Source organism: Micropterus salmoides, unplaced genomic scaffold (assembly GCF_014851395.1).
Source record: "Micropterus salmoides isolate LMB-PRFRI ecotype aquatic unplaced genomic scaffold, ASM1485139v1 Ms_hic_scaffold_17, whole genome shotgun sequence".
Classification (NCBI taxonomy): domain Eukaryota; kingdom Metazoa; phylum Chordata; class Actinopteri; order Centrarchiformes; family Centrarchidae; genus Micropterus; species Micropterus salmoides.
The window spans coordinates 14,368,022-14,392,928 of record NW_024040817.1 but is presented as its reverse complement, the minus strand read 5'-3'; the positions used below and the strand labels follow the sequence as shown (position 1 = coordinate 14,392,928).

Below are 24,907 nucleotides of genomic sequence, written 5' to 3'. Positions count from 1 at the left end.
TGGCGCCAGACATCACGGCTCGTACAGCCCAGGGGAGGAGGGATGGAGCTGAGATGGACAGGGAGGGAGACACCGGCTTACGACGTCAAAGGAGTACAGACACACGCACACAGGGAGAGGAGAGGACAACCAACCAGACTGCCAATTCCCTACGGTCTCCTGAAGGAAGCCTAAATTCATCTATCACAATACTCTTCATTCAGCAGAGCTACAGAGAGATTTGTTTATTTTTATATCAGATTTATTTGAGAGAGAAAAAAATCCGGAGCATCTGTGAGGAAAGAGAAGGGGGGGGGAAACAACAAGCAGAAAAACACGCTCATGCCGAATAAAGGACCGTCGTTGGATGTTACTTGTGTTGTTATAGGGGGGGTGCAGGCCTAACTTGTTAGAGGATTCAAAGACGCTCTTACAGACAAATGAACTGAACAATTGAGATTCAATAACTAAATAACAGCGGGGGGAAGAAGATCATCCACTGATTGCACCGATTTCTTGCCACGAACAGCACCACAGGTATGATTTTTTTTTAACTCTGTTGTTTTGCATTTTTGGTACATATGTGCAAAATCATGTTAAGGTCATTGTTGCTGTCACCAGTGTCTTGACAATGAGAGCGCAGGTCTCCAGCTGTGTTGACAGACACTGTCATGTTTGTGTAGGGGCTTGAATATATATATATATAGGCGGCCTAGACAGAATCCAGTGCAGGGAATGATCGTGTGTACTATTATTTACTACAATGTCACATGTATTATTTTAGCATTTTTATGTCAGGTTATATATTAGCTCTAGATTTGAATCATGATTGTTGATCCCTGATGTTCATGTACTGCCAAGAATGAGAAAGTTATGTGATTATAATTTAATTTTAACAGTAATTAATAGGTTTTATTTTGTGTTGCAAATAAAAGACAAATTAATAATCACAATTATAGTATAATAATAAGTAATAGTGGCTTCAACTGTAAGAAATTATGTCAAAAATATGTGTAATTGCATACAATTACATCACTATTCCTATAGTAGCTCATACAGTGTATCAGTGATAGTCTACAGTGAGCTTATAGTGGCCTTAGTGTACTTAGTAACAATATTGGCCATAATATATTTATATCTTTATCTATGTTGTAATCTAAGTGTTATTTATGTGTTTAATTGTGATGTCTGTGTTCAAAATGCCTAACATTAACCACCAGATTAGGACTACCATGTCTCCAAGGGTGTAGAAACAATTTTTTCAGCCTCCCATTCCCACTGAACGCTCCCATCTGCATCTCCGTCCCTGGCCTCCTGTTTGCACCTCCTGTGCTGCGTGAATTTAAGCCCGCAGGCTCCTGTCTGCTCCTCCTGACCGCCTCCTCCACTCTGTGTGTGTGTGTGTGTGTGTGTGTGTGCGCTGTTATTCCTTCCCAGACTTCTCAATGAAGGAGCCTGACGCAATCAAGCTCTTTATCGGGCAGATACCCCGAAACCTGGAAGAGAAGGACCTGAAGCCCATCTTCGAGCAGTTTGGCAAGATCTATGAGTTGACAGTGATAAAGGACAAATACACAGGGATGCACAAAGGTAAGGGAGGCATAGGGATAAAGGACCAAGAACTCCCATTGGATAAGATTCTGTCTCAGAGAGCTCATATGGGGGGGAATATTGCTAATTTAGTTCATTTTGTGGGAAGACAGTGGTGACAGCAGAGCCTGGTATTACAATAGTTGCTCTTATATGTCCTCCAGTTAGGATTTAATTCTCAGTAAATATTGTCCCTCTGGAGCTTCTCATGTTTAGCACCACTGAGGTAACCAAGACATCTGATTCACGGTTGGTGAAAGGTTTGTAGCCTCGCGTTTTTGAATGTTTTAGCCGTGGACTGACTAAATAATTAATATTTTAGTCATGGATTGATTAAAATATTGATTAACCCCACTCAAATCTTTGAAAATGAGGTAATGATTCACACTATTTTTAAGTATTCAACAAGTACATGTTGAATCAACATAATTCCATACACCGCACTGAATTTTCCAATCTTCACATTTTCCAAGCCAAAGCAAACCATTTTAGGATAAATGGGTAAATTATTTAACATTTTTCATTCTAGATATGCCCACATAGAAGAGGTACATCTTATGTGGGCATATCACATTGTATTTTCACACTGCCATGCTTTCCAAGCTATGGCCTCCTCATCAAGAGCAATTTGAAGTCCAGGGTCTTATATACAGTCTATGGTCCTGACTGAGGACAAGAGGAGCAGCTAACTACTCTTAGATTAATGTCCACACCGTTGAACCTTAATCAGTCTACTGCAGGCACTCATATTGGGGCGCTAACTTAATCTATAACAAGAATTGAAATGTGGAAACAGTAAAAACATTGTTGAGCTCGGTTTAAAACACAAATGAAACACACATTAAAATGAGAATCATGTTCCTGCAACCCCCTTGTGCATGCTGGGAGGTTTCTCTTCAACGGCTACTTCCGGATGCTACAATTAAAAATCTAAATTTGTAGACCGTAAAATATATATATATTATATTTATATATATATATTTTAATATGTCATTATTAGAAAGGTAGTTGTCTAAGATCAGTCTCATAAAAAGTATTTTCTCAGCCCCATAATAGGTTTCATGTGGCGATATCAGTCAGTTTGTAAGAGTTAAGTGTCACCTACTACTACTACTGTATGTCAGATGGGGAACAGGCTTCTCATATTTTGGAAATAAAGTCTCAACACATTCAAAATGATGTTTGACAGATTGACTGGAACTGAATGGAATGATCTAAGCCAAACAATGATCCCTACTGTCATTTCCAATGCAAATCTGAGCGCAGGAAAACAAAGGCTTATATAAATCCACATAAAGCATCAGTCATTTGGGAGACGTATAGGCCAGGTGGTATCTGTCCTGTAACACCTATAACACCTATTCTGCATACATTTACATATTCATGATTTGTGGGGGCCCTAAAGGTTAATGAAGGCTTTTCTCTATTATGTGGGACTGCATACATTTTGCCTGACCAGCGTGATATTAAATACCTATTCAGACTGCTTGTGTCTGAATAGTCTCCAGGTATTAGGATTTAATAATCCCATACTTCTCCAGCGCTACTGGGAGTGCTGCTTAACAAAATTACAGTTGCTCATTGTTTTTATTCGATTTTTTTGTCTCTGTTTCATGTAGCTTTAAATACATATTAATAATGGTGGCGGCCTTATTAAAGGCGGGGGGTATTTTTTAGACATTTTAAACACATGCTCAGAACTGTTGATGAATAAAACCAAAGCACAGATATCAAATGGCATATTTATAAAATGACAATAATCTCCAGCAGCATGATTCTGCCTGCAGGCCTTCAGGGTAAATGGCAAGATAAGATTAAGTTACAATACCATGGCACTGCCAACTCTGACATCATGCATAGCATATGACATAAAAAAAAGACATCTTCTCCGCTTGTCTTTCTCTCAAGGATGTGCCTTCCTGACATATTGTGCACGTGAGTCCGCCCTCAAAGCCCAGAATGCACTGCACGAGCAGAAGACACTACCAGGGGTGAGTGTGTCCCTGTCTTTTCGAGATCCTCAACAGCTCACATGTATTTATAAATGGGAGCAGAATAACGAGCATGCTAGGCTATCTGAACACACCACACAGACACGTGGACACACAGTGACACCGGGAAATTAACCAAGTTTGACATGCGGGCCTGACTTCCCTCTTTGTCTGATATGCTCCAATAAAGGTCAGAGGCTGCTCTCCCTCTTATGTTTCATATGTGATGCATCCAGACATATCCATCCAGTCAAGGCATGAGTCATCTCGCAACATGTCACGGGTCGAAAGAGACAGCTATGAGGCTCAATGCTGGAGTGACTTTGCCAGTTCTTATTCTCTCTGATGTTTCCCTTCCTTTCTGTGTCTCCGTCTTTCTCTCACACACCCCACCCTCCTCTACTCTCTTTCTATCCATCTCTCCCTCTGAATTCTAATCAAAGTTAAACATAGCTTTATTAGCATAGCCAGGCAGCAGGTGTGCTGCCAAATGACATTTCCAGAGCTAAATATGACATGACAGCCGTGTCTCTATAATAACCGAGTATATGAGAGACAAGGCGACAAGGCAAGGAATTACTGAGACAGAGTGTGCTCCCAGACTTACTGCTGCTTCCTCTTTTACTAACAAGGCTTTACCCCTGTTTCCTTTTGGTTATTTTTGTTGTAATCTACATCATTCACTTCTTTTTTTCCCCCTTTGCTGAATGGCAGCTCATAACTATAGTTTTTAAGGGAAGTGTAAAGAAGTACGTGGACAGTGTAGAGCTGCACCTAACAATTATTTTCAGCATGGATGACTCTGTCGATAGCAAATAAGGCCAATAGCAAGTTCTAGGCACCAATGATGTTTTTTGTTTGCTTAGAAAATGTAAAGATTGGTGGATTAATCAAGTTTTTATCACCATTAATCAGAAAATTAATGAGCAGTTATTTGTGATTAATTGTTTGAGTAATTTTTCAAGCAAAAATGCAAAACATTCACTGGTTCCAGCTTCTCAAATGTGAGGATTTGCTGCTTTTCTTTGTCTTATGTGATATTAACCTGAATATCTTTGACTTTTTGGTAGGACAAAACAATACATTTCATGACGTCACTTTGCACTCTGGGAAATGGTGATAGGCATACACACAATTAGTCAGTTAATGAACATAATAGTTTGAGAAGCTTGAGCAGTCAAATATTGATAAATAATTACTCAATCATTCAATTGTTAAATATTGACTTTTGATTGTTTCAGCACTGTTGAAAACAGAATATTGTTGTAATGGCAGGTAGGGGGTTACTGGGGGATGCAGAGACAGTTTATAGGAGCAGGCTGCTATTATGGTGGCAACAAAAGAAATCCAATTATTAGCATGACTGTAGCGTGACCTTCCTGACCTCTCGTAAGGGATCAGCAGGGCCCAATGTCCCATGCCTAAAGCCCTCTGCCCCCTGTGTCTCTACCCCAGTGGCTCTCCTCTTCATAACCTCTTACCTATAAGCTGTGTGGAACAAGCTAAACCTTCCCGTGTTCCCTCAGTCATTCCATGCCCTCCCCCTCCCTTGTCAAAAGAAAAAAAAGACAAAAACCATCTTATTAGCTCCATACACGCCTACACGGACAAGAACTGCTTCCCACCCCTGCTACCAGCTGTGGTGTAATTGTCATCTAATTGCACCTGCACTGCCAAAGAATAATTAACTTTGGCATCTCATGGCCGGGGTGATACAAAAGAAATAACATGAAAGCAATTATAGGACTGAGGGGAGAGAGCTTGAATGAAAGCACACCTGAATGTAGAGAAAGCGAAGGATGTCATTAACACTCAGCTCTCTCTGCAAAGTAACACTCGATCTTAAGGTTTTTCCCCCCGTCCTTGCTATTTTACTGATTTTTCTACCTGCTTACAATGGAAAAGAAGAAAAGAAAAGAAAGAAAGAAATAGAGAAAGAAGTCAGGCAGGGGCGAACAGATGGTTGTTTCAGTGTGGCACCTGGTCTTGTGTTTAATTTCAGGTGAGAGAGTCCGTCTTTAAGTGAGAGGGGGAGAAAGAGTGTCAAAAGCACATTCAGCCGAAAGCGAGGAAAGAAAGTGAGAGAGTGCTGTTAGAAGTTAGGAAAGGGGGAAAAATAGACTGGAGCAATAAACCAGATTCACTCTGAGAGAGTCTACGTGTGGAAATAGAGGTTGAGAAGAGGAAAGAGTCACTCCTGAGCTGTGCTTGCATTCAATCCTACTTCTTGGACATCTTGTACTCTTGACCCCTCTGTTCTTATCGCTTTATCTCTGTTTGTCTGGCCAAGTCAGCCTTTGTGAGGCTCTTAGAGACAATAACATCTTGTTATGCCACATTAAAGGAAGCCATTTTACAGAGCAACCTCCAGAACCAAACTTACATTTTTATATTTCAACAACTTAAATAAATAAGGTCATTAGAGTTTAAATTATTTGACATAATCAACATAAACACTAATCAGCCTCCATGGGCTTTGGGAACTTCGGTATTTTCTTTTCTATTTTCTGGCATTTTAGAGACCAAATTACCAACTGATTAGCTGAAAAAATAATCAATAGGTTAAAGGGAAAGCATGACATTTTGGGAAATTTGCTTATTTGCTTTCTTGCCGAGAGTTAGATGAGAGGATTGATACACTCTCATGTCTGAATGCTAAATATGAAGCTGCAGGCAGCAGCCAGCTGACTTAGTTTGGCATAAAGACTGGAAACAGGATAAAACAGCTAGCTAGCCTGGCTCTTTTCAGAGGTAACAAAATCCACTTACCAGCACCTCTAAAGCTCTATGATTAACACCTTATATCCTGTTTGTTTAAGAGTCAGGCTAGCTCTTTACCACTGTTTCCAGTCTTTATGCTAAGTTAAATTAACAGGCTGCTGACTGTTGCATCAGTCGATGTCAATCTTTTCATCTAACTCTCGGCAAGAAAGATAATTTGTGCATTTCCCAAAATGTCTAACCCTTTGTTTGATCAATAAGGAAATCAATTGTCAGTTGTAGTCCTGAAAGTCATTTCTGCTTCAGTAGAGACACAATACAGTGCCCCTCATAACACTCACTTACTTGAATTAATATTTGCAACAATGCCTCACGGTTAATTTTAAATGCAATAAGTATTTAATAGTGTGACTGTGCCCAAGTGAGAAAAGTAGCTGTGTGTGTGTTTGGTGTATATTTGCATGTTCAGCGGGGGAAGGGAGGGCAGGTGTTCGCACTAACACAGTTTAATGAAGGGTGTGTGTGCTAATGTGTGTGTGTGTGTGCACGGCTGTGTGTAAATGTCTGTTTGCTTTTGTGTGCACGTGTTTCCGTGGAGAGCACACATCCAAAGATATGGATGAGTGGAAGTTGTTGGGTTTATTATAGGCTCCTCTCAGGTTTCTTCATTCACTGCCTGCCGTGTGTGTGCGGGGTAAAATCTGAGCTGCGAGGCCTTCTGTATTTAAGCTGCCCATACCAGAGGAAAGAGCCTCTTTGAGTGGAACGTCTGACTAAGCCTGACATTTACTCAGCCATAAGGACTCAGAGGGAGCAGACAGGGGGTTTTATCAATAGTCTGAAATAAATGCATATGCTAAATATAGCCCAGGCTTTTTACACAGGATATGAGATAGGAAGTTGTAGTGCCACAATGTTGTGCCCTTAATGTCTGAGCAAACGTTCTGCTGTAGCACATGTTAACAGTCTTGTGTGCCTGTTAGCACTGTAGACATATTTTGTCTCTGCAATTTAGTCACTTTTTTTATAGTAAATAAAGTGATAAACTGATATTTAATGTGCAACATGTGGCAGAAAATATGACCAAAGCACAAAGTAGATGCTCAGATTTGGTTCATTGAGGCCCTGAAACACGCTGAACATGAGCCTGCTAAGCATGTTATTTTATGTATTTGACAATAAGGAGATAAAGCAGTGCCTCTATATGTACTGTAGCCATGTCTTGATGTCAGTGAGTCGTGGGGCTGATGATGATAGCAATTAGCGCGCCTCAGAGAGAATATGTTCACTTGATGAATCTATCTGAAAGTAAGTGTGCATTCATGCATCGATTCATTTACATATCCATGCATATCAATAAGCGACGGGGACGACGCATGACAGGCGGCACTGACTGACAACAAAAAAAGGACCCGTCCTCTGTACGTCACTCTGGGGCGACTGTAATGATGAATGCAGATTGGAATTATAGAGGTGATAAATGGGTGTGAACTAGAGAGAAATTGGATAAATTAAGGATGGGAGGGAGACAATAAGAGAGGTTGGGGGGAGGGGAGAAAGAGATGAATGAAAGTTTGACATAATGAACAGTGGGTGGCGGTAAGGGTGAGGGGGGGTTGGAAGTGCATTGAGGCAGCGTGTTTATCAGCTTAAATACAGACATCTGTTACTGAGAAATAGTGTGTTTTGGTGGGTAAGGGAGCGTGTGTGTGTGCGCATGGCAGGCAAACACACACGAAAGTGTGTAGAGGCCGTTGTCACAAAACTCATTAGGCTCTTTGAACTACATATACACTGGACTACGGTGGAGATAAAGCGTGTAACCATGCCCGAATTAAAAAAGTACAAAAAAAAAGAAAAGTAGGACATGGACCCTATCTGTTCCACACACACACAGAAATATGTCCGTGATTCAGTTCTTTTCCCCTTCTGCTCCACTGATTCGAGTCAAACAAAACTTGACATGAATATTTAACAGTCAGAAGAGACAAAACAATTGAGAGTCAGCTTGAGTGTTGTTAGAAGTTTACTCTTTGATATTCAGTTTCTCCACTTTGAAGGATTTTTGTTGGCTATCTGACAAAAAGGCTGAATGTCAGCTTCATGAGCTGTCTGCTTTGTCTCGATATTGGACAGACTAGTGAACCCTGTAGGAGTGGGAGACAACAGTGGGAAGCAGCTTTGACACTGATGACTGGATCATTGATTAAATATTATTGAACTGTACAAGGGTTGTACTGTCAGTCTCTTTGCGTTTGATTGATTTAGCGACTGGCTGAATTCAGGAGAAGGTAGAGTTTCTCTCTGCTCTGTGGGCCTGCCCGCCCATGTGTATGCGCATCTGTGTGTGCATCCACGTGTGGAAACATTAACAGACCGTACTTGTGCATCTCTGCTGTTTTGTCCCTGCCTCGGTCGCTTTGTTCCAACTCTTTGTGTGAGCTCACACTCATCCACGTCTATTAATCTCCCTTTTTTTGTTCTTTTTTTTTTTTTTGCCTGTGAAAATACCAATTTTCACCTGTGTTTGTTCTTTTCCCCCGGTTGAATTCACAAGTGTGTCCCAGCGTAACTACATTTGCAAAGAGGAGGTGGATGGAGAAGCAGAGGGAGCAAAAGCAGCAGAGACAGGAGAGGAACAGGGAGAGGGGAGAGGCGGGAGGCAGCAGGTTGATTACGGTCGCAGGTCTCGTTGCCTGGAGACGGCGGGGACCAGGGATGCCAGGTTGCTAGGCGACCGGCACGATGCAATGACCAGCGCTGTGTGATGGAGCGGAGGGGAGGCAAAGACGGAAAATTGTCTTTGTGCCCCCCCCTCCCCGCCCCACCCACCTACACACACACCCCTACCCCCCACAACTCTGCCTCCCTGCTGTAAATGTTCTTGAAAGAACCGGGGAGATGGTCTCTGCTGATATATTTACCCTTCAGAGTGGCTGCTTTTCAGTGCAGATGAGCCGAATGGATTGAAATTGGAGAGAAAACAGGCGACAGAAATGTGTCACCCTCACACAGCAGCAGACTGCTATGTAGACTTAACAACACAGGCTGCGTTGAGCTGAGAGTATAGCAATTATCATCTGCTCTACAGGTCCAAATAGAAAGGAGAGAAATATATAATCATCAATACGCTTACACAATACACATCAATACACTCTGACTGTAAACGATCCTCTATCTAAAACACATTTACGTTGCTGTAGTAGATGAAAATGCATTTACATGAGAGTGAGTGCCAGTCTTCAGTGTGTTGGTGATGTTTATGGGGGGTCATGCATTATGGCAAAAAGGGTCGAGCTGTGATTTGATTGGATAATCTATGGATTTAATATCTCATAATCCTTGCAAAATCCCCCACGGCATCACCGAGCGAAAAGATTAAGTGTGTGTGCTCATGTTGCTGTGACCGACAGGGGCAGACAGCGTGTATGTGTGTGTGTGGGGTAACAATGAATGTGTGTTTAGTCGGAAGATTATTGTATGTCATATCTGCGCTGTGTGTTTGAAGACGGAGCGCAGGGGGAGAAAAAAAATCAAATAGCTGAAACACACTGGTTGATCAGGCAGGTTTTTGTCTGTGCACAGTTTGGGACTGTTTTTGTAAACAAGCCTAAGAGAGAAAGGGGATGGGAGGGGATCAACAGAAGGAGGAGGAGAGAGAGCAAACTACTGTAAAGTGTGTACGTTTATGGTTTAGGCTTAGAGGGAGATATTTTTCTTCCTGCTTCTGCATCTGCTCTCTAGGCAGTGCCAACATTCAACAGGCTCCCTCCGTCATCCTTTTTTTTTTTTTTTGCTTTTGTTCGGTGTCTTTAATTTTCTCCTCTCCTTCTGTCCCCCCCCCCCCCCCCCCCCCCCCCCCCCCCCCCCCACACACACACACATAATCCCAGCTATCTCTCAACCTAGAAGCACCCTTTGTCCTCCTCATTTGTTTTTCACCCGCCTCTTCCGCGCGTCGTTCAGGGCAACCTTGTTTACCTGATGTGGGGTTCTCATCACTGGGGGTTGCTATGACGATGGTCATGCGAAAGCGCTGTCTTCGTCAGAGCAGCGGCGCCGGTTGCCGTGCTGATATGAAGTGGCACAGCCTTGATGGCCTCCACTTCTCACTGTTTCTCCCTCTTGTATATTCTAATTCCAATCTCCTGAGCCATCTGCTGTGCTTCTTCTCCTTATCACCGCCACGATGGCCTTTGCTGTTTGTCTTCCTGCACTGAAATACGGGCCATGGGATTTTTACAGCCGTCATTCATGTTATCGATCAAATATGTCACATTAAACCATTCTCATGGGGTTGTAGCATCAGCTTTGATTCTTTACCACAACTCTTAAAATTAAAATTAGTCAACGTATTTCACTTGGCATTATATTTGATCATACCATTAGAAAATTAACCGAGTCTGGCTCTATTGTAGATGGTTGGTATTTGTCTATGTATATTGCTCTCAGTGTATATCATGTACAAAGAGCCATAAGCAACCCAAGGACACCTTTAGCGAACAGAGGTGCACTTTACAGTACACACATTAGGTGAAAACTGGGTGCGAACCCACCCCCCTTACAGAAATTGGTGCATGTGAAATAATCATGGTTATACTGGATGTCACATCCCATGATCTATATGACCACATCTAAACATATATGTTTGGTGTGGTTAAAAGAAAACTGTCCCAATTGCCATATCTGATCAGTAATGATATATCTTTAGCCATCAGCTCCCCAACAACAGTTTAAAGCTGCCTTGTTTGCCTCCGTGTACACACATTTTTTATTTTCAAAAATACTTTCAGCTCTACCTTCAAAAAGATTTCAAATTAAGTGGATCAAAAAGATGTTAGCATTATAATTTTATATGTAAATGTGACAAAGAGAGACGAGAGAGATTAATGTAAATGTGTAATGTAAATGGACAGCAAAATAATGTACAGGCAAATGTAAGGTATAGAGTAAATATAGTACTGCACAGTAGTAAATAATATTGCATGTTGTTGCACTCTACTTCAGGAGCACAAGTGATTTGTTTAGTGGTAAACAGTGAATAAAAGACTATGATGGACCCTTTCATAATAACATAAGTGAGCTTTCAACCAAAGCACCTTATAACACAACGAGTAGATGAATTTTAGCGTCAGTCAGGACAATGTTATCTTCACAACAGAAACATTTTAAAGGTATTTCATGTAAGGACAAAACCCTAACTATAATTTAAACAGAAATTACTATTCACTGACTGCTGTAGATGGTTTTGAGACCTTGCCCCTCCATCTCCTCTGTCATTCTGTTAATTGGTGCAATCAATTGGACGTTCTCAATGAGGAGACACAGGGGCCCTCTGCAGCAGGTGTTGATGATATTTCAGCTGGTGGTTTTGGTATGGTGGCAGCGGAGCGCGACCGCGGCACAGATCAATAGTGTCTCCAGGTGACCGATCACAGCTGATCAATCAGTGACACAGGATCAGTGACTGGTTGAAATGTCACCAGCTCCATAATTAAGACCTTCATTAAGCCACAGTTAACAGAGTGTCAATCTGTTGCTCTCACCTCGACTACTAACCGATATCACCCTCCGTCCTCCTCCTCCTCCACCCTTTCTCACACACACACACACACACACACACACACACACACACACACACACACACACACACACACATCCCCCACCTCCATCTTTCCTCCATATGCTCCTTTCCTTCCACTCAATCCCTCTCAATCCCACCCTTCTCCGTTTGCCCTCTCTTGTTCCTTTTTTTCTTTATTTCATTCAATACCTCCTTTCACCGTTCTCGTGTCCTATACATTTGAAAGACGAGGCGCAGAGGCACTGATGTGTGCACTATTTCATATAGGGGTTTTGTTTAATAGTGGGGAAGATTGTGGAGAAGAAAAGGGGAAAAAGGGCATTTCAGCAGCATGTCTTTTACTGAATTATGAAAAGGTCACCTAATCCTTTCTATGTTGTGTGTGCTCTCCTTTCTCTATGTCATTCTTTAAATCTTTGTTTGTTTTTTTCAGATATTATTCCTTCCTTTCTAACCCTGTATACCTCCGTCTGTGTCTCTCTGTCAGGCTCAGAATCTCTTGCTATTCTGATGCTGTGTGCTCCTGTAATCCAGATTAGCCGGCGAGTGTGCTTAATCTTATCACTTCCCCAATCCTGCGTGGGTGTGTGCTTTTCCTGGTTTTGTGTGATAGGGGGAGAAGGAACGATAGACGGCAGGATTAAAGCAGATTCTGAGAGAGGAGGCGGGGAGAGAGACAGAGAGAGACTGTATGACACTGTGAATGTAATATCACACATATCGGTGTCAGCCGTGGTCTGCTGGAGTAGAGTTGGCATTAAAACGGAAAGGGGAGAAATTGGAGGGTGACATAGGAGGCTGGAGCGCAGGCCAAATTCACAAAACATCCATACATTCACTTATATGTCACTATTACATCATATTACAGCATTAATAGCATTTCTAGATGGGTTACATGGCTCCAGTGCATATGAACAATATGAATCTTTTGCAGTTTCCAAGACAGTAGTGGCCACATTTTTAAGTGGCAGGGTAGACAGGCAGTCATTTAAGTATCCTGTGTTAATGATCACCACCCCTGTCCTTTATTTAAACTGACGTGCCCCTTGGCCTCTGTCTTTCCAGATGAACCGTCCAATCCAAGTGAAGCCGGCGGACAGCGAGAGCAGAGGGGGTAAGAGACACCTGTCCCCACCCAGTAACACGGCACCTGTTTAAACAACGCCTTCACTGTGTACACGACCCAAAATGTCCATCTTAACAAGTCATCTTGCATCCATACGAAACACAGTGAAAGAGCTACAGTTCTTAAGAATCTGACAAAATCTCAAAATGACACCACCAGAATCAAGAAAATATCAGGGTAAGATTACGGACATTTCTAGAAACAATCAACTGCAACAACAATAACATTTTGCATAGAAAATATGCAGGATTTATCATGCCACCAGGAGACTTTTGTTTTAACAAAAGCACGTAAACAAGTTTCAGTATTAAATTTGATCACCTGTTAAAATGGATGTTGTGTTGCTGTCAAACGACACCTGTATATCACACACTGTGCACAGCCTTGGCGCTGCATGCTTCAAATACCACAAGTGTGCTACACTGCTGGATTGGCACAGCAGTTTTTACAAATGCCACTGAAGATCCTTCTTCCCTGACATCTAATCAGTCAGTCACCTAATCGGTTCATTTTCACCCACTTCTCAACATTTGCGCACTTGACGTTGTTTCCAAAGACTTAAAGCATCATGCCTTTATTCTTTTTTATTAATAGGCCTTTCATTCATTGTTTGATTTGTCTGTTTGTCTTTTTCTAATCAAACCACATTTTCAACCGCAATGTCATGTAGCAATTGCATTAATGGAGCAAAACAATAAAGATAATGACATGTTCACTTTGATTGACTGAAGTCGCTTGACATTTGATTTTTTTATACCATATTAAAATGGATGGGAAATAAATGGCATCCTGAATGTTAGGAAAAATCTAGGTTAAAATCGATAAATCTTTGGTATGCTTTGGAGAATAGTCTGCAGGAATGCAAGGTGCATGTGATTTGTAATGGATGGGCTAAAACATGCAGAAACACTGGTCTGATCCTTTGCAGACAGGGACAGACGGAGCAGCTTCTCTGACAGCACAGAGGGTGACAAACATTTGAGTCACCGCCAGATGCTGTTTGTTTGTTGTGATGTTCATGTTACTGCACTCTGGTGGCCCTCTGAAGCATTGCAGGCTGATGTCCATCCTCGTTTTGTAGCTTCTTATTACACTGTTGTTCTTTGTTACTCATGCATGTATGGTGACATGGCACTTCTCCCTTTTCCCTCCCTTTTCACTGCCTGTGTCACCTGCCCCATGAAACATTTACTCCTGCTTTTTCCCTCTGTAAACTCACTCACATTCTCCACGCATTATCCTGTTGTCTTTCTCCCATCTTGGCGATCTCCTTCCCCTTAGAAGACAGGAAGTTGTTTGTGGGTATGCTGGGAAAACAGCAGACGGACACTGATGTGAGAAAGATGTTCGAGCCGTTTGGCAGCATAGAGGAGTGCACGGTGCTCCGTGGGCCCGATGGCACCAGCAAAGGTAATGTCACGTCGAACCACAACAAAATCGGTTCAGTCCAATGTGGAACATTGGATAAACAATATACAAAATAAATAGCATATAACACAAAAGCATTGTTGACACAGGATAAAACTTACGGTGGTCCTGGCCTAAAGACTGCTGTCTCTGTTACATTACAGACGTATGTGAAAGTTGACACAGAGATACAATTTTTACCAAAATACTATGTACATTTAACCATCTCTCTTCTCCCCAGTTCTTTGAATGAAAACACCTGTGTTTAAAAACTGAAATAGATTCTGAGCATCTCACATCATCCAAATTTTAGTCCCACAAATTTAAAGGATTTAGATCCAAAAAAGCCTCATCTATGAATTTTGGCTATGCTTAATGTTATATGCTGCATACTGCAGTACACTCAAACACCTGTAAATAGTCTGGTAGCTTGCCATTCATGCATTTATACACACATTTAAAATGTCCTATACTCCAATGGATCCAATAAGATTTAACAGATCATCTGATTTAAATTACCCAGGGTGATTAGACTACCTAAATTCCTCATCACTAAATAATCACACGTGTCCCAGTGAATAAAATGGTCGGCACTAAGATGATTTTGCTAAGCTTTACCCGCCGCTATTTCCAAAACACACTTAACCCTTAGTTTCCTTTAGCTTTTTATAGTATATAAGTATGAACGTATTGCAAACAAAGGCCTGGTTGTGACAGTAAACGTGAGATTGACTTTGTTTAACTGTTTGTATTTTTAGCCAGCCCAGAGAATTTAGCCTCCAGCACATTGCCAGCATGTGAATGTAAATTACTGTTGTCACTAACAACAATGCTAATGATATTTGCCATGTAAATCAAAGTCCGGCGACAGTTCAAACACAGATGCTAGATTTTTCTGCGTTTGTTGCATGAGGCATGACTAATGGTGCAAAAGGTTTTATGGGTCATGGCTAATGATGCGTTTTGTGGTTTACAGACTGTGATTGATGAAGCAATGAATGTCTTGTGGACCATGTTTAATGATGCCACTGTAACTGATGAAGCACTAGATTTAAAAAGGCTCCTAATGTATTTTTAAAGGGAAGTAGCTTCTGTATTCTGTGTGTGTGTGTGAGTCTGTGTGTCTTTGTGAAGCCACATTTAATGGTGTGTCATTTCATGTAGGGTGTGCATTTGTAAAGTACCAGAGCAACGCAGAGGCCCAGGCCGCCATAAACGCACTGCATGGGAGTCGTACTTTACCAGTGAGTCCCCGCCTACACACACACACACACAAACACGAACCCACACACAGAAACACATGGTCACACACACATACTCTAATATGCACGCATTTAGATGCTCCCAAATCCAGTCATTGAGACACTCAACACGGTGACTCAGCTAATAGTCAACACTTCTCTTTTCTGTCCCCCTCCTCCACAGACACACACACACACACACACACACACACACACACACACACACACACACACACACACACACACACACACACACACACACACACACACACAGACACACACACACACACAGACACACACACACAGACAGACACAGACAGACACACACACACACACACACACACACACACAATAGAAGACAACGTTTTTGTGAAATATCTTTTTTTCTGCTGAAACTGATTGGTTTGGTGCAGGTCAACAAAGAACAACTAACTTCATGTGAAAAACAGATATTTAAATGTATACATATGTTTTAATTTCTATTACTTTTTTTTTTTAGTCTAGTAACTAACATATTGTAAACTTTTTAAAGCTAAAATCGCCTACAACTTTTTACATTATATTTATATTTATATATTTTTTGTTTTGTTTTGTTTTGTGTGTTTTTAAATGTTCTTGCCATTATTTGATAGCAGACATTATAGATCCCTGGTCTTGAACCACGATGACCTTGTGATTATATGGTCAGCGTCTCAGACCCTTAGATCACCAGGACAGCCAGTGCATTATTACCTGTTTTAACCTCACGGAGGTCATATTCTTTCTGATGACGAAAAAGTGTCAGAATGATGCAGTTATGAATTAAAAATTTTCTCCCCCCATTTCCTCCGCAGGGTGCCTCGTCCAGCCTGGTGGTGAAGTTTGCCGATTCGGAGAAGGAGCGAGGGCTCCGGCGAATGCAGCAGGTGGCCTCTCAGCTGGGAGTCATCAGTCCCATGACCCTGCACCTTGGGGCTTACAACGCCTACACGCAGGCTGTGAGGAAAAACCCACACACACAAAGACACATATCTTAAGAAACACAAACTCTACCTTCAACCAATTGGTAGTTGATCCACAATAAGATTGTCAACAGAAAAACAGACTGAGGTGCAAAAATAGTTGGGAAGCTGTGAATTAACTGATGTGCAATGTAAAAGCTGATGTGACCAAAAGTGAAAAATATTTGACTCAAAATATAAAGCAAAGACACAACATTAAGTTTTTGGTAAGCAAACCTTGACATGATCTAATAGAAGAGTTATAATGTCATACTAGATGATTTGAAATGGAAAAATTGCAGTTTACAATGTAGAGTAAAGCCACATTACTGCTCTCGTCATTGCTAATTGACCATTTACTGCAAATGGTTTCTGATTTGGCTCATTTACAGTTGTTCAATTTGTGCTGCTTAAGGAGGCCTAACAGTGTTTTCAGTCGTAATGAATGTGTTGATCTGTAGCGACGTTCTATACTTCAGTAAAAAGTTAAACTAAAACCCAAAATAAAATTGCCTACTGAAAGGATACTTTTCAGAAAGTGCAGGTACAATTAAAACTACTCAAAAGCAATAATTATGACTACACCTTTACAGCCCAGACACAGAGCCCACTGTATGATGTTAAGACCAGTTATTACCCTGATTTGGCCACAATATTGATTATGAAGATCATGAAGCGCCCGGACTGGTCTGCAAAAACAGAGCGGGTAACCAAGGACAGCTGGTCAGCAATGTGGCCTTATAATAATATATATCGACTCATTGAGGTTCAGACTGGAGCCATTGCAATTATTAAACATGGTCGATTTTTATGACTGGATCCCGTTATTTTTTAAAGGTTTTCTGGTGATTTCCTACTTTACAAGCCTTAGATTACACTCAGAAAACACATACAACCTGCCCTCTACACACAAAACCACAGACAGATCCCTCTAAGCATACTCCATACTCTAAACACAGAATCTCCTGACTTCCTCTCTCCTCTCCTCTCAATCACAACCTCTCTTTCTCTCTGTCCTCCAGTTGATGCAGCAGCAGGCCCTGGTGGCGCAGTCGGCCTACCTATCTCCTGTTGCCACGGTGGCGGCGGTTCAGATGCAGCAGCTCGCTGCCCTCAACCCCAGCAGCATCATTGCCACGCCGATTGCATCCATCACCCCCTCCTCAGGTAATGAGAGGCAGGGATGTCTGGCCCCGGCTGGCCTTGATTAGATTTCTGCTTGAAATATGAGACAGACAGACAAGGAGAGGTGGACCTAAGAGGACAAAATAACAAACATCTATTTTGTAGTTTTTTTCTTCTTCAGTCTGTCATGATGTTTGCCGTGTTATCTTTTACATTTGAGATGGAAAAGACAGTAAAATGGTGAGTGAGTTATTAGTACCTGCAAGTACTTGGATAGTCTATAGCCAGATTGATTCTGGTGATACCAAGATAGATATAAGAGAGTTGAAATTTTATAACATATATCAGTCAATATTCATTGTATTAAAATAAAAAAAATACATTTTTCATAAAGATTTCTTAAATGTGGTTGTTGAAGAGTTGGGCTTCTATTTGCTTCAATCAGTAAACTGACCCTGCCTGTATTTGGGACAAGAGTTTATATGGGACATGTCTTTCCTTACGCCCAAAACTCTTGCTCAGCAAAGATGGGAAATAGGCTACTATCAAATTGTTTATTTCAGTCAGTATGAATATGACTTTATTACTTACTTAATAAAAATGAGGCTATTAAATAACATATCAATAATGAATCATTCATTTGATCTAGCTCAGAGAGACAGCGCAACTAGGCCAACATCATGCACAGAGAGAGAGAGAGAGAGAGAGAGAGGCTACCTTAGGGATGAAAGCCAAATGTTACCATAGTTATTTCAACTTGGATAAATTTTTTATGAAAAAAAGTTTTGATTCTTTTGATCGGTGGATCCATACAGACTAAAGGAAAAGAAATAATCAAAGAATGGACACATATTCAGACTTAATGGTCGCCTTTCGTCTCTCTTGTTTACCATGCTGGTAAATCTGAAAGACTAATACTTACTCCATACTGAAAAAAAAAAACTTTAACATATATATTTGTATGTGCGATCAAAGCAGCTTAGACCTAGCTCAAGCAGGTTACCCGGTGGCCTTTAGGAGGCTTAATACAGAGAACTTCTATAAAAACCTGCGTGAGACCTGCGTTTATTTGTCAAAAACTTGTAGCCACACTAGGCCAGTAAAAGAGGCATGTGTCTAATTGGGACTAGGCTTTTAATTTAAATTTTAATATATAAGCATAGCATCGTGTCATACCGCCACATATAGATCAGTAGGATAGTGTGAAACCACTGGCAAGAATGTGCATGCACATAGGGCTACTAGAGATCAGAAACTCCACAGGGTACCTTTGAACTTTGGCATGTTAGCATTGTTACTGTGAGTATATTAGCATGCTGATGTTAAAAAGCTCTGCTGTTCCAAAAACAGCCTCTCGGAGCCGCTAGCCTGGCTGTGGATTCCTACTCTTGGTATTTGATAAATGACAAAATCAATAATCAAAAATGACAATCAAATAATTAAAATGTATAAATGTACTAGTCGTTTTAGTACCAATCTGTAATTCTCTCTTCTTTGCCTCTATTATGCTGTTGATTGAATTTCTTAATAAATAGGTATGCTTAAAAAATGTCTGTAGGTACCAGCACACCACCCTCCATGGCAGCCACACCTGTTCCTGCCCTGCCTCCACCAATCAGCTACGCCTCTGTGCCAGCTCCACCCAATGGCCAATCAGCAACCGAAGCCCTGTACACCAACGGGGTTCATGCTTATCAAGGTATAGCCATAACATCCTCCACAGCAGCTTCGCTAGAAAGTAAAGAGTAACTGTGGATTTCTGTCATACAATGTTCTTCCACGGATTCACAGGCTTCCTGTTTTGATGTGCAACAGCAAAGGTTTAATAAAGAGGAAATGAAATGAAAACTAAAGCACAAAATGTTACTTGGAGCGTGCTGATGTACCCCAAATAGCATTTAGGATTTTGTTTTGTGTGTGTGCATAGAGCTGTTGGTGACAATGTGTTTACTCTGCCACAGCTCAGAGTCCTGTCCTGGACCCCCTGCAACAAGCTTATGCAGGCATGCAGCACTATACAGGTGAGCCTCGCAGTCTCAGTATTATTATTTATATAACGGCATATGATGTGACATAAATTGCCATTTATTTATAGAAATGCATCAGTATGTACCGATGCTACTGATAATTTATCAAGTTTAATTTGATTTCACATGTACATAGAAACAATTATTCTCACAAATTTTGATACATTTCACATATAATTTGACTAGTGGACCTCAATTTTTTTTGTTTTAGTTCCTAGAAATAACCTTTGAATCTTTGAAACTAGAATGCAAAACAGCAGCTATCTTTGTACTCTCCGACCACCCAACACTGCATGTGTAAAGTAGAAATTTATATCCAAAGTCAAAACATGCACATATATTACAAAATGTAAATAACCTGAGGTGCCATAGAATGAGTCATGCATCACAAACTATATGCAAAACATCACCCAGTTTTAGCAAATCTGTAGGTGGGAATGCAGCTCCGTCAGATGTTGTTTTGAGGAAAAAGTGATTAGTTTGCGGTCTCTGCCTGCCTCACTGCTGCTCTCTGCTCACCTGCTCCTCCTCTCCATCAGCCACCTACCCTGCTGCCTACAGCCTGGTGGGACAGCCATTCCCCCACCAGCCCACGCTCGTGGCTCAGCAGCCGCAGCAACCGCAACAGCTGCAGCAACGAGAAGGTAAACTCAAAGAGCTTTGCACAGATGTGGAAATACATTCCAATGGTTTTTCATGTTTTAGCTGATTTACCACATGTCACAGATACTTTACATCACAGAGAACCATTTTGCAAACAGTGCTGCTCTGTTTTAAAAAGTTGACTGTAGTTTTGCTGCCATTCTTGGTATCTGTTGATTTCTATTCATTTCTGTATGATATGAAAATGTATTAGCAGACTTTTTGAACTTGCTTGATTATATAATTTATCACAGTTAAGATAAAGTCAGTAAAAAATCTAAAGTATTGTGAAGTTATCTATACTTCAGAAAACCTCACTGGTTTGGCCATCTAAGAAGGTAGGCAGATTTGATTACTTTAGGACAGAGCTAGGCTAGTTGTTTCCCCCAGTTTCCAGGTTGTATGCAAAGTTAATATAACCAACTGCTGGCTGTAGATTCATATTTACTGTACAAACATGAGAGTGGTATCAATCTAATTCTCTGCAAGAAAAGAGTCAAACTATTCCTTTAAAAAACAACTTTGGTTTTATGTACTGCTCTATTTTACTGTTCTGCACATGTATTCTTTTAGTTTTTTAGTTTTGCTTTTTACTTAACTGACTTGCCAAGTAAACCACCCCTCAGAAAAGGGCTCTACAAATAAAATGTGTTATAATTGTTGCACATCGTGTTACTCGCACTTACTTTAGCAATTTGATTCCTCAACACTGCAGTTTTCACTGATAGCCCAAGTTGTCATGTCATGTCAAGTCACATCTGTGTCGTTGTGGCTCTCCTCTATTTGTGTACAGGTCCTGAGGGCTGTAACATCTTCATCTACCACCTGCCACAGGAGTTCACCGACTCTGAAATACTGCAGATGTTCCTGCCTTTCGGAAACGTAATCTCGGCAAAGGTCTTTGTTGACCGCGCCACCAACCAGAGTAAATGCTTTGGTGAGTCACTGTGATGGTTAATGTCGCCTCACGGTTTTCAGCACACAAGTAATTTAAGCTTTAGTCACTTTTACTGCTTTCCCCCCCAACATTTTTGTCGCCATTGCCGCTCCATGAATGTTTGTGTTTGATTCTTTTTTTCTGTGACTTCCTCCTCAGGCTTTGTGAGTTTTGACAACCCTTCCAGCGCCCAGACTGCCATCCAGGCCATGAATGGCTTCCAGATCGGCATGAAGAGACTGAAGGTGCAGCTGAAGAGGCCCAAGGATGCCAACAGGCCTTACTGAAGGAGGTGAGTTATTGTTAATTGACATATTTAAGGAGAGGAGCAGGGCTTGGGGAGGGATTGATAGACAGCTGGGAATGTGTCTCGAAGTTAAAGAGACAGAGTGGATGTAATTGGGGGCTCAGTACTTAGTAAATGGCTGTCTTTCATGTGGAGCTGAAGAAGTCAATAAACCTACAGTAGATTAACTTTAATGAGGTGGCAGCACTCTGAAAACACCATCAGTTTGAAATACATTGTGTTAAAGGGTCTTCTTCTTTTTATGCAGGGACAGTTGTAGAGAAGTAGATTTTTACTCTGCTCAAATGTTCTGTCTAACCAGTGTTCTGTCACAGGGTGCTGTTCGTCATTAATTTTTTGTTTTACTTTTCATTTATTGTTTTTGTGCTGTGCCACATGCCATTTTTCCTGAACAAAACATCACATCACTCTCAAGACCGTCCCGTCCGTACATATATCGTGGAGACGTGCGTCGCTATGGCTACGGTTGCCTAGCAACCACTAAAACCTCCCCCCCCTCCTTCTCACTGCGTTGTAAGTTAATTGGGCTGTGTTGGTTGCTGTGGCGATATTGCCTGTGATGGTTGCCATTAGCAATTTTTATTTTTTGGGCCGTTGCCTTGATTCACCATGCTCAACTGCATGGCGGGTTACTGTGGCGACCATGAACTGTGTTTGGTGCGTTGTGAGTTTCCTCTTATTATTTTGTCCTGGTTTTTAATCCTTGCAAACACTGATCAATATCTGTCACTTTACCTCAGCATCTGTAAGTAATTGATTATCATGACATGCTGTTTTTTTTAAGTCCTCTAAAAGCTTCGATGCTAAGAGCTAAATTAGCCTGTTGTCCATCAAATATGGATATATTAGGATTTTTTCCTTGTAGACTTTTTAGGTTTTTGATTAGTTTTTTTGTCGTCTGTCATGATTATCATTCTTACACATTCCCTCTGTTTAGTTGGTTGGTTGGTGTGGTAGTTTCGGTGAGTGCGGGGTTTTTGTTTGGTTGTAACTCAATTCCAAGTGACTTTGTGCCTGAACTTTGTTTGGTTTTTGTGAGACTGAAAATGTGCTGAACCGTGGTGCCCCTGTAAATGGTTGACAACATAGTATTTGTTTATGAATGACTGCGCGAGAGTGAGGCCTGAGTGTGAGACAACCAGAAGGTGCGTGCATTTATAGTCGTGTGAGTGTTTTGTATTGACTAGATGTGAAAAAAAATGTGTGTGGGTGTGTGTGTGTGTGTGTGTGTGCGTGTGCGTGTGTGTGTGTACCAACTGAGACACTAACCTTACTCTAGAAGGTTTTGGGTAAAGCTGTTTGGTTCCTGTGACACGTGCTGCTGGCTGAGGAACTGCATTCCTCTGTAGGAATTCTGGGCTACAAAAAACACAATACTAATAACCAAAAATTTACTCATAGTATTCAAATTCTAACATATCCAAAAATGGCCACGTAACATTTATAATAATAAAAAACACATAATGTGTCTTATGCACAGGGTATCTGGGGTATTTGCTTATGAAATAATTTGCTACTCCAGCTTTAATTTCACCCTGACATTTTATATCTTTTTGGTATCAAATCAGAATTTTAATTTACAGAAATATTTGTAATGACTGCTTGTTAAGTTTTTTTTTAATATAGTCTATATATACAAATATAAAGACATAAGGTTCACATTTACTGCTCTGATACACAATTGGTCTTAAATTTGGCATTAAAACATAATACATTTATAAAAAGTCATAAATAGATTTTTCTGGTACCTGCAGATGCCCTGTTCGCAGCAACCACATCACAATGATTTTTAATGCTGAATCTCAAATCTTCCCTCCTTGAGGAAATACAGTTGGGTGAATTACATGGTTCTGAATATCATTGGAATAAATGTAAAACAATCTCCAACTGTTTTCTAAAAAAAATGAGAGAGTTTATCCCCACCAGAATTCCTACTGTGCATGTTCTGAATTAATTTGCCTGCAAAAAGAGATAAACTATTTTCTAAGAACGTGCATACACTTGCAGCAGTATGACTGTCACTATTTGAGTTGCATGGACACTAGTTGATTACTGAGACTCCCCTGAGGCATCAATGCAAGCAGTGTGTATTGCAGACACCACTCCACTTCCTCAGTCTTAAATGTATGTGTTTAATTGCTGTGATTTGGTTTAAAATGCTCTGTGCTCTTTTTTTCTGTATCTCTCTCTCTCTTTCTTTCTCTCCTTCTTTACCTCCAGGAAAACCTAAGAGTTCAATCAAGAAAACCACTTGGGGATGTCCCAGCCTTTTTTGGTTGTTTGACCAACCGTATAGCACAGGAGCTACACTTCACAAAAAGCAGTATCACGTGTATGCGCTTACAAAAACAATAACAGCAGTAATATCAGCAACACATACATCAACAGAATCAGCATCCGCAATATCAGAAGTGCTCCAGGTTTCCTATCATTCCGCAGCTGCATTCATTTATATTGTGTACATACTCTATTGACGGCAACAAGATCTACATGTTAAGAAAAAGCATATCACTGATGTTATTCTATTGAACAGGGTTACTGTATAGTGTGATTTGTGGTCTATGGCGTTAACAGAAAGCCAGTCTGCACAGTCGGAGGCAAAAGAAAATACTATTCTGTATAATTACCATTGGTAATATTGTAATGTAGAGTTAGTTTTATTATTTATAGGTAAATTAAAAACATGGGGTAATGAAACTGAAAGAGAAATGGATTTCCTCTCACTGTACATACCTTGGTTTAAAGATGGAGTTAAAGGACTTAAAACTTCACAAGTTAAGATTCTCTGCTGCCACTACTTTTCAAATTAACAAAGCGGAAGGAAGGGCTGGGAATTTTTCTATCTTGATTTTTTACGTTTAATTTATTTGGTAATCAATTTGATGAGGGTGGAGATGTGACAATTTCTTTTTTAATTTAAGAAGAAGAAAAAAAGGATTCCTGTGGTCTTCAAGACAATGAACACACTTATTATAGAGTTTTTAATTACATAAATGTACCTATGGAAGTAAAAAAACATGTTTCTTTATTTATTCTCTACAATCGCTGTTTTAAAACATATGTCTTTAAAAGAAAATAAAGTACAATTTAGAAAAAAAAGTTAATGTGTGTCTGCTTAACTGTCTGCTTCACATCATGTGATTTACCAAAGAAGGGCTTCTTTCCTTAGAGGCAAATCAAATGCAATTCAAAACACTTGTTTTGTTTCATTTGTTTTGCAAACAGACAGCAGAATAGACAAAATGTTGCC

At 40.7% G+C, this 24,907-nt stretch overlaps 1 protein-coding gene across 3 annotated transcripts; it reads left to right on the top strand.

Moving 5' to 3' along the window:
* On the top strand, positions 1–24,733 carry celf3a (cugbp, Elav-like family member 3a). Of its 3 annotated transcripts, XR_005445073.1 has the most exons (15): positions 1–516; positions 1,417–1,569; positions 3,478–3,560; positions 12,931–12,979; positions 14,273–14,401; positions 15,563–15,642; positions 16,473–16,616; positions 17,642–17,786; positions 19,303–19,443; positions 19,706–19,765; positions 20,311–20,415; positions 21,207–21,350; positions 21,510–21,642; positions 22,073–22,170; positions 23,878–24,733. XR_005445073.1 is itself a non-coding variant. In XM_038724597.1 (14 exons), the coding sequence occupies exons 2-13, from the start codon at positions 1,425–1,427 to the stop codon at positions 21,635–21,637; spliced, it is 1,350 nt and encodes a 449-aa protein (XP_038580525.1). In that variant the 5' UTR covers positions 1–516; positions 1,417–1,424; the 3' UTR covers positions 21,638–21,642; positions 23,878–24,733. The 3 variants fall into 3 exon arrangements, 2 of the variants coding, with proteins under 2 accessions (XP_038580525.1, XP_038580523.1); XM_038724597.1 differs by lacking the exon at positions 22,073–22,170 and having other exon boundaries at positions 14,276–14,401; XM_038724595.1 differs by lacking the exon at positions 22,073–22,170.
* Positions 24,734–24,907: the final 174 nt, after the last annotated feature.

Excerpts from the sequence above, each read along its gene's own strand:
- celf3a (XM_038724595.1), top strand. The coding sequence starts at position 1,425 with ATGAAGGAGCCTGACGCAATCAAGCTCTTTATCGGGCAGATACCCCGA. Across the intron at positions 12,980-14,272 it reads GGACAGCGAGAGCAGAGGGG|AAGACAGGAAGTTGTTTGTG; the intron begins GTAAGAGACACC and ends CCTTCCCCTTAG. Across the intron at positions 17,787-19,302 it reads ATCCATCACCCCCTCCTCAG|GTACCAGCACACCACCCTCC; the intron begins GTAATGAGAGGC and ends AAATGTCTGTAG.